The sequence below is a fragment of the Mesitornis unicolor genome, unplaced genomic scaffold, assembly GCF_000695765.1.
Source record: "Mesitornis unicolor isolate BGI_N332 unplaced genomic scaffold, ASM69576v1 scaffold4084, whole genome shotgun sequence".
Taxonomy (NCBI): Eukaryota; Metazoa; Chordata; class Aves; order Mesitornithiformes; family Mesitornithidae; genus Mesitornis; species Mesitornis unicolor.
Genome location: NW_010179241.1, coordinates 54,109 through 67,337, shown reverse-complemented (window position 1 = coordinate 67,337; position 13,229 = coordinate 54,109). Strand labels below are relative to the sequence as shown.

Genomic DNA, 13,229 nt, shown 5'->3' with positions numbered 1-13,229 from the left:
CTGAACAAGGTTTTGAGATAACATGGGAAATTATTCAGGCATCACAGCAAAAAGCATTGATAAGGTCTTAACATAAGAGTTTCCTTGAAAAATTTTCTTCTGTTGAAATCTAAACATTGTAAAGGAAACTAAAACAAATCCTATTTTTCATCTCAGATCATTGTTCAGATCATGGTTTGTACAGTTGCTTTATCACCCAATGTCTCCTCCTCATGTGGGGAGGGGGGTTGGGAAAAGGGAAGGAGATTTGTGTGTTGGAATAGAAATATATTTAATAAAATAATAATAATCTAATATTAATAACAGTTATAATACTAAATTCAGAGTTAGCCAACATTGTGGATGAGTAGGCCTCAGGGTTAGGACAGTAAACAAGTCCCTCTCAATATGTCAGCCACAGAAGAGGGAGCAGGAGGGAGAGGAAGAGGAGAAGGACCATCCCCAGCAAACTCCTCAGTTTATAGTGAACGTGATGTTGATGGTATGAATAGTATTAATTGGTCAGCCTGGGGTCACTTTGGGGTTGATTCTCCTAGGTTTCTGCTTCTCCCAGCCTCTGCACATGTTCATGTCAAGACTACAGAAGAACTTAAGCACTATGGCAGCCTGCATAACAGTATTAGCTGAAACTTATAACAACATTTTTATCAACTTTTTTCCCATGAAATAGTGTTGTAGTTCTTATAAAACTGCAGCTTTCCTCAACAGAAGACTGACCCTAAAATTCTGCCCCAATTAAAACAGGACAGTTCAGCATTCTGAAATATTATCATTAGTAGCTTTCCCCCCCACCACAATGTAGAATTTACAGTAAATGAGTCTGGTTTCCCAGCATCACAATGTTATTTTAAGTCTGTTTCTGTTCAAAAGGCAAAGATAAATACAATAATTAATTTCACATGGCTGTGGACCGCAACTAATTAAAAAGCTTCCGTGGTTTTGAGATTCTAATTCTTACCATCCACTGAAGGGGAGATTCAAATTGTAACTCCTCAGCAGTGGTAACCTGTAACCAAGGACCTGGCATGGAGGGCAAGAAGGCCCAATTGCAGAAGGGGTTAAACTGGCTGGAAGTAGGAATGCCACAGTCAGAACAACTCCCTGTAAGGGAGTGAAGTTTCTCTTGGTGATGACAAGAAACCACTACAGATTTGTCTTGTAGCCATCTTGGAATGTGAGCACTCAGAGATCTCTTTTATGCAGCAGAGCTGGGCTGAGGCACCCCATGCAACCACTCATGGGACTGGTGCAAGTGTACATAAGGAATCAGCTCTTAACGCATCTTTGCTGACTCCCTGTAGAACCACTTATGGCAGTGGGACTCTATCCAATGCATTGTTCATTAAATTATTTTTTTTTTTAATATTTAAGCTCAAACATGTTTAAGATGTACTATAAAAATTCCCCAATACAACATTGCAAAATAAAATCTATAGGATTTGTTAATTAAAGGTTAAGAAGACCAATATAACAGCTGGAATTCGTAAAATGTCTTACCGAAGCAAAGTATACAATATGTGATGCTCTCCAAACTTTCATCCTGTTGTCTTTCCCAGACAAATAATTGAACTCGTCTAGTGTCATCAATCTATGTTTAAAGCAGACACAAAAATAACATTTAAAAGATAAGTACACTACAGATTAATGTTTGTAAATTTGTAAAGGCGAGTGTCAGGAGGAAGAAACCAGGCTCTACTCAGTGATAGCCAATGACAGGACAAGGGGCAATGGGTGCAAGCTGGAGCATAGGAGGTTCAATCTGAACATGAGGAAAAACTTTTTCACTGTAAGGGTTACAGAGCACTGGACCAGGCTGCCCAGAGAGGTTGTGGAGTCTCCTTCTCTGGAGACATTCAAGACCCACCTGGACGTGTCCCTGTGTGACCTAGTTTAGGTGATCCTGCTTTGGCAGGGGGATTGGACTGGATGATCTTTCGAGGTCCCTTCCAACTCCTAACATTCTGTGATTCTGTGATAAAAGATATTAATTTATTTTGCCAGTGAAGGGCAGGATTTCCTATCTCAGCTCTCTCTGTGACAAAGAGAAATCCTCCACAGTGAAGACATTTTCCTGGAAGAGAAAATTCTAGCACTAGAACAACCTATGTGTTGCTTGCAATTAGCTGAAGAAAGGCAATAATAATTTCCTTGTGGACTAAGATAAAAAGGCTGCAAAATATCGTAACATTGCAGGAAATGAACATAAAAATGGCTAAGCTAAAATGGTGAGGAAAGAAATAATTACTTCTTTGCATTAAACTTAAGCTTTGCGTGTGTTATACACAACACAACACAACTTCTCCTTAATGTCTGTAAAGGATGATATACATAGGAGTCTTAAAAGGAATTAGAATTGACAATGACTGTTTAAATTATCTCCAAACTGAGGCTCCTAAAGCAAACTAACCAAAGCCAGTAAGTATCTGTGGCTACAGGCTGATAGGATAAGGAAGATTAAACCACTTCTCAACTGCAAGGGCAGAAGTCCATTTGAAAGAAAAGGGAGGCTGTATTTTCTTGGGTGGTGGTGGTGAGGTTGGTTGCCTTCTCAACAGCATAACCATGAAAGAGAGCTGGGCACTGAAATTTCTGCCTTTCCTCCTGCTAAGCAGCTCTTTTTACTCTGAAAATTATTTTATGAAAGTCGTCACTTTTGTAAATACCAGATGTTGCCAAATGCACTTGGATTTGTAATCTGCTTATACTTTAACAAAATTCTGATGCTTCTTCCTGTTTATCCTGTGGAGTGACACAGTGAGTGAACAATAAACTTTCTTATATGCCAGAAGAACTTTTTCATTCTGCTAAATTAACATTCAGCTAAACACCTGAATTGACTAATAGATATGAGGCTGCATGAGAATAAATACAATATGAAGATTAAAGGGCCAACTGAGATAATACTGGATCAGAACTTGGAGTCAAAGTTTTACACTTTTTGTCACATGTAAGTAAATAGAGTTTTCTTCCATAAGGATAATTTTGAAGAAATGGCAGCTGGAAGCAATTTTATTTTGAAAAAGTTAAAACTGAGCACAGATGATAAATATTAATAATAAATTATGATATAATATCTGTGATATGATAAGTAAATTGAAAAGAGAGAGAACATGGAAGCCATACTATGAAATCTTAAATAAACTTATAATTGTTTTCCTTTGGTACCTGGTAAAATGGATCACTTACTTTTATTTACTATCTTTTTATATTAAATCATATTTTAATACAGAAGTTGTTAATTTTCTCCTGTACTAATGCCAACACAGCTATCAAAAGGGGGTTTGCTTAATTTAATTTTCTTTTGAAAAGAAATCCAGGGTACTTGAAGCCTTCTACTACTACTTTTTTTAGAAAGTAGGACCACAGTTCGTTAATTAAATGGTTAGTGCATGTCACAACTTCAGGAGAGAAATGGCATAAGTAACAAAGTGAAATTAACACAATGTTATTGAAATTCTGTGATCTGGCCTAAAAGTCAAGTTATAAATACTTCATGTGCAGAAGGAGATCAGATGGTGATCATTATGGTCAAGTGAATCAGTGTTTCTTTGTTAAAACAGTAACCTTTAATCTACCCCTTTCCAATAAGCAATCGGACAGTTCCTGTAGAACTTATTGGCTTGAGAGCAGCTTTACTCGAATACTAGCAGCTACTAAGCAAGTGGGTGACCAACTCAATGTCCTGTAGTCTATCTACTTACTGCGAAGGCATGTCTGACATTTGGCACTTCACTGAAGGCAATAACCACTGGAGTGATATCCAAGGCACTCAACTCAAGTACAGCTGTGCTGATGGCAACGTCATCCTGCGATGGACCATTGGCAAAAAACAGGGCAACTTTTCTTGTGAGGATGCCCTGACGAACACGTTTGAAGACATTTCTTGCAACAAATCTCATGGCTGCCCCAATATTACGTTTTCCAGTGGATCTCTCTAGTGGTATTGTCTGGACTGCTCGTAGCAGCAAGTTGCTTTTTTGGAATTCTGAGAATCGGATGAGATAGCGTGTATTGGTGTTGAAAGAAACAACGGAGACACGAGCACCTGTTGGGCAATTGCTTTCACTGATCTTAATGTTCTTCAGCAATAACATAACAATGTTTCTCATTCTTTCAAATGCAGCTGGGCTGACATCTTCAGACATATCGAAGGCAAACACAACTTCAGTTGGGTAAACTGGACATGTGTCTGTATATTGAAATAAAAGATTTGTGTGAAAACCTTTCCTCAACTCAAACATTGCTATTTTTTCCTTCAAGTCTATAAAAGAATGAACATGCAGAGACCAGATGGACCTACCTGATGAGCAAGCTGGAATGAAGAGGAGAGCAAGTAAATTATTTTGGACTCATTCATTAAAATAGTGATGTATTCTTACACTAATAGGGACTTGCTTTCACTAAAAAGCCTGATCCAAAGTTCAGACAACTGGCAGAATCTGTCAGTGAGAGACAACACTCCTCTTTCACAATCAAATACCGAAAATAGTGCAACTTTACTGGATGAGAATTAAAGAAATAGTTCCAGCTTCTGCTGAGCACCCAAGTCAGAGAGAATGAACATTCCAAATCTGGAGGACAGGTGATACACAAATATTGCCGTCTCTCAGAGAATTTCCCAAAGGAGGTTGGCTCAATGCATTCAGTTTTAAATGAAGAAAATAAATATTTGTTACAGTTTTTGTAATTAAGAGATAGGAAAAATGAGTAAAAAGCATAAACTTGTTTCAAACATCCTCTGAAAACCACTGTTAACAACTACCAGTCATCATCAGACTGAACCCAGATACAAACTAACAGTCTACAGGGTTTCCAATGAAGGCTATTCCATTTAGGAAGAATGACTAGGTAGAATCAGAGGTAAAAGATGCTCCCTACTTACGGCAGTTTTTTCGTGTAAAATTCACAAGTTCACAAGGCTATAGGTGCAAAACAAAAAAACAATTAATGGCAAATCTCAGATCATTCCAGACTGGTAATCTTACTATTGGTTTGAGCTGAAGGTCATACCCCAGCTCCTGAACTAACTCTCACTACAGTAAATCCAGAATCACAGATTCCAGTTCCTCTCTATTTTAAACAGTATAGAGGCTATGTCTCTGCTGCAGAAACTATGGGCTTTTAAATGTCAGCATTTAATCATGCTCTGGAGTATTAAGCAACCATTTATCCATTCTTTATTTTGTGTAATCATCTGATCTAGGAGGTCACCAAGCAATGGCACTTCCATAGGAGAATGGGCATTTTAGTAGCAACTCACATAGGAAGAAGAGACATCCATGAAGGAGGAGAGGACCCACTTTGGACATAGAACACACCCGCAACAGTACTGCCTGCAGGTAGCTATCCATGCAAGGGTTTGATGAAGTGTTCATCTTCCTAGAGATTAGGACTCTGAAGAAATCCTGTCCTGCTATTCCCAGTGAAAACAGTTGTGTTCCTTTACAAGAGAGTGAAAAGTAAACCTGAACTGGTGTGTAAACTGATGTTAAAGAAGAGAGAGATAAAGGAATATCAACAGTTCAACAGTTTGTAAACATCTGGGCAGAGTGTTAATCCATATGCATAATTGTTTCTCATTCCTCGATTATTTGCAGAACAGAAGAACCCACTGCACTCTGACAAGTATTTGAAAATCATATGGTTTCCTAGCAGCTAATTGTGCTCACTGCAGTCAGTGCTTATAAATGGAATAAGACTAAAACTGTTAGTTCCATACAGTGTGCAGTTAGCTGTAAGTTACTTACTTACTTCCATTACAATGGTGCCCATTGGTCCCTTGGCACCCTGAAACAAATTAAACAGAGGTTCAGAAAATCAGACTCTGATAATGTATTTCTATATATGACGCTGTAACCCAAAGAAAATGCAGGCATACAATGTTTCCCTGATAACCATTTGTGAATTTGAAATACAAGGAGACATCAGAATTGGATTTCCTTTCTAAACAGCAATTTCTGTGCTGTGGTTCAGTGATGCGCCTTACATCTTTTTCAGCCTCTGACATGTGATAGACCTGCCCCCTTCTCTTGCAGGCTACAACCCCCACAGTTTTACCTCTAGAGATTCTGCAGACCATACATACATCGTGATTGCTCAACTAGTCTAGCTAGCTTTGGCTACTGTGCAGCCTTCTCCTTGGGAGCTGTGGGTAAATGCCAGGATTCCAAGCATCTTCTTTCAAAATGAAAATATTGTTTAATCTTAATAACAGGAATAAAATACAGGGAAAATAACTTTTTTTCAAGGCAGCTTGACAGTTTTCATAGTGAATACCATTCAGATGTATAGCAAGACTACTGAAAATTTTCACTTACTCGCAGCAGGCTGCAGCAACATACACCAGAAAAATTTGAACTCCACGTGCCACAACCTTTCCCTTAGCCTGTCTCTACCATAACACTACATTTTATCAAAAACATATACCTCCTTCCAACCCCAAATTACAACCCTATCTCTGTATTTGTTGCTTACCCCTCCAATTAACCATCTATTCCTCCATCTCCTGTCTGAGCTACCTTCCTCACTTCCTCTGCTGTCATTACAGCCATTCCATTCTTTTCTTATGTTTCTCAGCAGGTTCCAGTTCTTGTTTGACACTGTTCAGCAACATTTAACTGTGAATTGTCTGAGCCCTAATGAATGCTACTTGCAGCAGCTTATTATTGGTGACCAAGTTGTGTAGACTTGACCTATATGGATAACCATGCTACCAAGTTAGGAAGGATGGGTAAAACCAGCCTGTTTTGGCTGGCCCTGCCTACTACCTGTACCTGTTCCCTGCATCCCTATCTCTTCCACAGAATTCTCACTTTCCCATTTCACTGATGCACTGCTACTACAGTAATCCCACCAAGCTCCACTCTCACTTTTACATCTGAAGAGGAGATTTTGAGCTTGAAAACTCTCTGAAGACTTCTTGGATGATGGATTGACAAGGCCAACAGCTATCTGACTCATCAGCACACAAGGTCTGTCTGTCTGTAGCATATGTGAACAGCAGGTGCTCTTGTGCACACACATCCACAGGCAAGGTGTAACTCTATACAAACTGTCAGGCTGACTTCATCTGACTACCAGATGAAACATTATTAAATACTCCATTAATCTAATAGCAAGTTTAAGAGCAATCTAAGAATATTTTTTTAAAATTAAAAGGTATATTTACCATAGGTCCTGATGGTCCTTGGTCCCCTTGATCTCCCACGGAACCTGGTGTGCCAGCATTACCCTAAAAATAGAAATACAAGTTTTATTCTTTATAATTGCATACATAGGTGCAGAATTTCAGCAGAGAAAAAAACTCTGTAACTATATTGTGAGTTGGATCCTGCATTTATATAGACTACCACCCCTAAGAATTATTAGCAACTAACATCACTAAAGACTTAGATCTGCTGTCTCTCAAGACCTCTTACCCAGGCAATAAAAGACCAGAGTGGGAACCAATTTGAAAAAAATTTGGTGAGGAAACACTTAAGAGAAAGGCTTTATATATAGAACTCTTCACAGAGCTAACAGATTTCATTCTTACTCTTCTGCCCCTAACTCCTTTGGGTCCTTCAGCTCCCGGAATGCCTGGGTCTCCATCTTCTCCCTGAAAATTAATGAAATCCAGAACTTCATAGGAAAGGAGAAGACAGACAGAAATACAGATAACAGCTTCCAAACAAGAATAATGTAAAACAAGACATGAAGAAAGCAAACATCCCCATTTAATCATACCTCTGGACCAGGATATCCTATGAATCCAGATTCTCCCTACCAAAACAAAGGACAAAGACTTCATAAGAATCTAGAACTTTGTTTAGTGTTTGATGTCTTTAACTCAAAAACTATTGCAAAATTATTTTTAGCATTCCACCCCATTCAAGTAACAGTGGCTACTACTCTGGTCTCAAAGGATGCCATTTTAGATTAACACTTTGTTCATGTAAAGGACAAGCATTTTAAACATTTCCAACTGTTTCTGAATTATCAAGAGTATTCAATTTCTCAAATAAGTGTTTTATCAAAACTTATGTAGGCCTCCAAATAACATACAGTGGAATTCACGTTCAGTGATCCTAAGTATAACATTCAGAACTCAGTGTTTGAATGCAGTTTCAAAACGTTGTACCCTCCAAACTGAACAGTGATACCATAATATTTTCTTGACATATTAGAAATCACTTCATGAATTGCTTTCAGTTACTTCAGTTTTCGGTATATTCTTTGCTTGCATATGAGAAATATAAGAACTCTCACAAAGACCAATCAGAACTGACAGTAGAGCAACTATCAGAATCCACACTACTTACATGTGCCTTTGTTTTAAGAGTTCCCTCTCATGAAAGAGGACATGCTTGTCAAACATCGTATGATTTAATCCTACAATTTCTAGGAAATTACATGCACAGACTCATGGACTGGCTCATTGGTGCCACTGGTGCCATGATTTTGACCTCATCCTTTCTGTATACTTTCTATTTTAGCTGGATTCTTGAACGTTTTTAGAGAACTAGGCATTTCACTGCTATTTTTTTCAGGGTTGTGAAGGGAATTATAAGAATTTCTAAATATGTGGCAATCCAGAGGTTAATTCTCAGACCTTATTGCTAACCATGACAGCACAAGGAAGAAGTTTTCACATTAAAACAGCAAGGATGTTTGTAAAGTATCATTCTCACCTTGGTAGCCAAGGAATCCCTCCTCTGAAAAAAGAAAAATTAAAAGAGCCCAAGGTGGCTGGCCAACCCATACCTGTCAACCAGAGTGGCTAGTCAAGCAGACTGAAGTGAGGAGGAAACACTGTATACTCCAAGAAGTACAATCCCCCATATCCGTATACATACATATACACATTTAAGAGAGAGTGGTTCTCAAAAGAATACCCTATTGCAGAATTTCTCACAAGGATGGTTATGGGAAGCCTGAACCTCTTACCAAACCTCAGAAATACACTGTGGCCATGACTTACATTTCTTATGAATTGTATATGGATGGTCATGTTTGATTCGACACTGCAGAATGGAGATTGAGAGACATCTTGACTCTAAGTGCTCACCTTGGCTCCTTTGCTTCCTTCAGGACCGTAGGCATCTCTGCCATCCATGCCCTGCATAGGTTGAATATACCATGAGTTAGCTTTTAATAGAGGGTTAGATTCATATTCAATTTCATTTTGGACTAAAGACCTCCCATTACAATGAGGTGCCCAGGCTGTTAAGACTGATAAAGGACGGCAAGCTATCACAACACATTCTAAAAGCACTAGCAAATGGTGGCAAAATCTGTAAAGAGAAAACAAGGAGTAAGGCCACAGTTCCTCTCCAGTGTGGGCACTACCCCTTGCATATTTTCTCTTTCCTAGAGAGCCTGAGGGGAAAGATATTCTCTTTAACTCACAAGGAATCTGGTGCCCATATGGAAAATGAAAACCGAATGTGAAATAATTGTAATTGTGTCAAATAAAGAAAACAGAAGGGAATGAACTGTACTGATTCAGATGGATGGATATAAAACTACAAGAGCCCTGAATTAGGACAGAAAGACTCACAGGCATGCCTCTCTGTCCAGCTGGTCCCACTGGGCCCTTCTCTCCAGGGTCACCAGGTTCACCCTGTTATAATTGCAACAAAAAAGACATTAGTTTGGCTCATTCAGAAAAATTCTTCTTTCTGAAATGTAAACTTGTCTGCTTATCTGAAGTGTGCTTGTATATTTTAGAGACTACTTGGTGTTGTTCAAAAGCATTCCAGTATAGACCATGTTTAATGGAAGGTTCCTTGGAGTGAAACTGTAAAGTACTTGGCAAATCAGAATATGCTGAGCATTCATGTAGCTAAACCTCAGAGGCCTTCATTCAATAAAACTCTCATTGTTACAGAATTGCCAGTAAAAAAAGAGTTTTCTAAGAAAAGTTGTATTAATGGTAGCAGGACATAGCCTGGAATTCTACCAGCCTGAAGCATGTGTTGATAGCAGATGATATTTCTCAGGCAGGCTGTCTGCACTGTGCTCTTAGTCCATTTGCAAATTTTCTTTCGTTTTCGCCTTCTTAATGAACATTCTTCTAACAAGAACCCCAATATTAAGCAGCACAAAACCAGACTGAGAAAATGGAATGGATGTTTCTTCATAGTTTTTGTCATTGTTTCACTGGACTTCTTCACACAGTGACTCTTCTCATAGTAGCACTTTGACTTTCTGATACCTCTCTGTCACTGAACGTAATAAAATGCAGAATATAATAACCCCTCAAAAAGACCGAAAGGCTTAGCTAACTGATATTATTTACGCCTTTTAGATTCAGAGGTGCAACAACACCTAAAATGAGTTCTTTTTTTTTAAATAAAGTCTCCCATATCAACACACATTAATGAAAGGAAAGTAAGTGATAACATTCATCATAAGTGAATCATAATTTGGACCACTTATTAGTAAAAGCCTTTCTGTTTAACTTCATGTTGATTCTGTTCTTCTCAACACATTCATTCCTGTCTAACAGACACTATAACAGTCCAGATTCCTCGAACTGGTCAGGAATCTTTAGAACAAGAAGGTTAAAATAAGTAGCCATGCTTCATTGAACTGGGAAGTTCAGATTAGACATTTGGAAAAGGTTCTTCACTGAGAAGGACATCGGTTACTGGAACAGGCTCCCCAGGAAAGTGGTCACTGCACCAAGCCTGTCAGATTTCAAGAAGCGTCTGGACAACACTCAGACATATGGTTTAGTTTTAGGCAGTCCTATGAGAAGCAGGGAGTGGGACTTGACGATCCTTACGGATCCAACTTGAGATATTCAATTCTATTATTAGATTCTATTATTAGCTGGTACATATTTTCAGTGGATTGGACAGATTCTAGGAATCACAAAACAAACTCAAGGGTCAACACCACCATATCCTTACTGCATTTTGTGAGAAGCTAGGTCTCACTGAGAACCATGACCACAACAGCAATTAGAACAGCAGTAATGCCAACGCTTCTTACTATAGCTCTGACACCTGTAAGATTACCTTGAACACATCACTTGCTTTCCTATGCAACTGAGAAAATGTCTATAAAACTTAAAATTCTTTCCACGTTCCATAGGAACAACACAAGTGTTAGTTCATGCTTCTTCAGTCACATTTTTGAATGAAAGATGCTGTTAGATTGCTGCAATTAGGTACCTTAAAAATCTTTACCTTTGCTCCTCTTGCACCTAACTTCCCAACAGAGCCAGGTGAACCTGGGGCCCCCAGAGTAGCCTGTAATCAGAAGTATCAATTAAAAGATGCACAATGAAGACTCAAGGGCTCACTGCACTCAAGGATTCGCTGCTGCTTGAAATTATTACAGAATCAATATAACAGCCTCTTGAGGACCACAGTAAGACTTACTGGTCAAACTATCATTCCAGTTATTTCCTGTTTTCTGTATGATTGCTTTAAAATTCTCAAAATGTTATTATGACATGAACTCTATTTTCTATCTACACAGATACCTAGTGAATACATCCATATATGCACAAACAATATGAATATATATACACACAGAAAAATGGGTGTGTAAGCATGGGGAACATTACATAAGTGAAGCAGATGCCCAAGGCTGACAGAGTACGACATTTCAGCTGTGAATTACACTGGTGTAATTCCAGAATAAGAAACCCCAAATCAACAGCATCACACAAGTGAAGATCAGCAATCAGTGCTCAATAGTCACCACCTCACCATACCCTAGCATTAAATCTCACAGGCCATACTTTAATGAAACTACTGACCATTATCTAACTTTGCCCTCAATTACACCACTCCACATCTGGATTTTTACATGCTGCAAGCCATGCTGTTAGTCCTTACACTGTAGAACTGAGAGTGGAATCTAGAGCTAAGGCTTTTCATTGCAATCATGCAAAAGCTTAGTAACACTGAAATTCACTTCCTATTCACCCACCTATAAACTTATTTTCAAGGCTGCTATTTTATCAGGAGGCTGCAAATCAGTTTCCTTAAGCACTAAAGTGAAAAATCCTCAGTTTATTCTTTCTAGAAGTATTTTCAAAACTCTTTATAAGAATAATATGAACACTGAAAATGAAAAGCCCTAATGTGTACAGCAGGAATATATTATTCAAAGCTAACCAGAGGGCCTGGCATGCCTTGTGGTCCTGGAGGTCCTCTGATCCCCTGTAGTCCTCTTGGGCCCTGAAGTAAAAACACCATTGAAAAAAAATGAAAATCAATTCAATGTTGATAGCCTTTCAATGAAGATAAGATTGCTGCAATGACCAGAATCCAAGCCTCTGTTTCACAAATCTTAATGCACAGGTGAAACTTCTGACTGGTTGCAAGGATTTGCCTGTGCAATACAGCTGAGATGGTCACTGCTTGAGGGCGATATTCAGAGAGCCACTGTGCTGTTGAAGATACTAAAGAAGCCATAAGCAACCCACTATCAACTAGGTACACCTCCTCCAGATGCCTTAAAACTTAAAGATAAGAGCATCTTTAGAGCATCTAAAAGCCTCTTAGAACTGGAAGCTAATGTAAGTAGTCTACCACCATAATTATTTGCAAAATTACTTAGCCAAGCAAATTTTTAAAACACAAAGCTTTCCTCACTGGTTTAGTCAATCAGTATATCATTTTCATCGTTTTAATGCACCCTGCAAATACAGTATATTAAAAAATGCAATAGAATTTATGTACTTATTGCTAGAAATTTCTAATGAGTTCATTTTGAAGACATCTGCTTGATAATATCCTATGAGCTAGAGGTGTGTCAGTTAAGTTACTTATTCCTGCTATTTGCTTTCATTTTTTCATTTCACTAGAAGCTGCACCAACATAAACCAAAAGAGAAACTTGCCACATTTAATTCCTCAGGGTTACAGAGGAGATTTGCCAAGGAACAATCTTACTCATAATATTCAGTAATTGAAGTAAAGAAAACATTCCAAAAGAAAAACAAAAGATCAAGACTGGCAACTCATCTTCTCCATAGCTAACATAAAAACAACTTGGAAGTTTTTAGTTACCTGTGGGCCTGGAAAACCAGAGTCTCCTGGGTAACCTGCTTCCCCCAGATCTCCTTCCTCACCCTGCCAGAACAAAAACAAAACAAAAAACAACAATCAAACCAAATAAATTAACATTTGTCATATCTACATCAACAGACAATAGTTTCGATATCTGCACAGAGTATCAGTTGACAGAATGCTTTTCAATGCTCCCAAACAGCTTTCAAGCACCTTTTAA

At 38.4% G+C, this 13,229-nt stretch overlaps 1 protein-coding gene across 1 annotated transcript in view; it reads right to left on the bottom strand.

The window, feature by feature from the left end:
* Window positions 1–3,689: 3,689 nt before the first annotated feature.
* Window positions 3,690–13,229, bottom strand: part of LOC104539218 (collagen alpha-4(VI) chain-like) — a gene marked incomplete at its 5' end in the record, with an annotated part of 28,184 nt that continues 18,644 nt past the window's right edge. Inside the window, 11 exons of the mRNA XM_010182691.1 lie at window positions 3,690–4,187; window positions 4,293–4,312; window positions 4,883–4,919; window positions 5,752–5,787; window positions 7,169–7,231; window positions 7,726–7,761; window positions 9,047–9,097; window positions 9,539–9,601; window positions 11,175–11,237; window positions 12,114–12,176; window positions 13,010–13,072. Coding sequence (XP_010180993.1) covers window positions 3,690–4,187; window positions 4,293–4,312; window positions 4,883–4,919; window positions 5,752–5,787; window positions 7,169–7,231; window positions 7,726–7,761; window positions 9,047–9,097; window positions 9,539–9,601; window positions 11,175–11,237; window positions 12,114–12,176; window positions 13,010–13,072 — 993 coding nt within the window. The remainder of the gene's footprint in view (window positions 4,188–4,292; window positions 4,313–4,882; window positions 4,920–5,751; window positions 5,788–7,168; window positions 7,232–7,725; window positions 7,762–9,046; window positions 9,098–9,538; window positions 9,602–11,174; window positions 11,238–12,113; window positions 12,177–13,009; window positions 13,073–13,229) is intronic.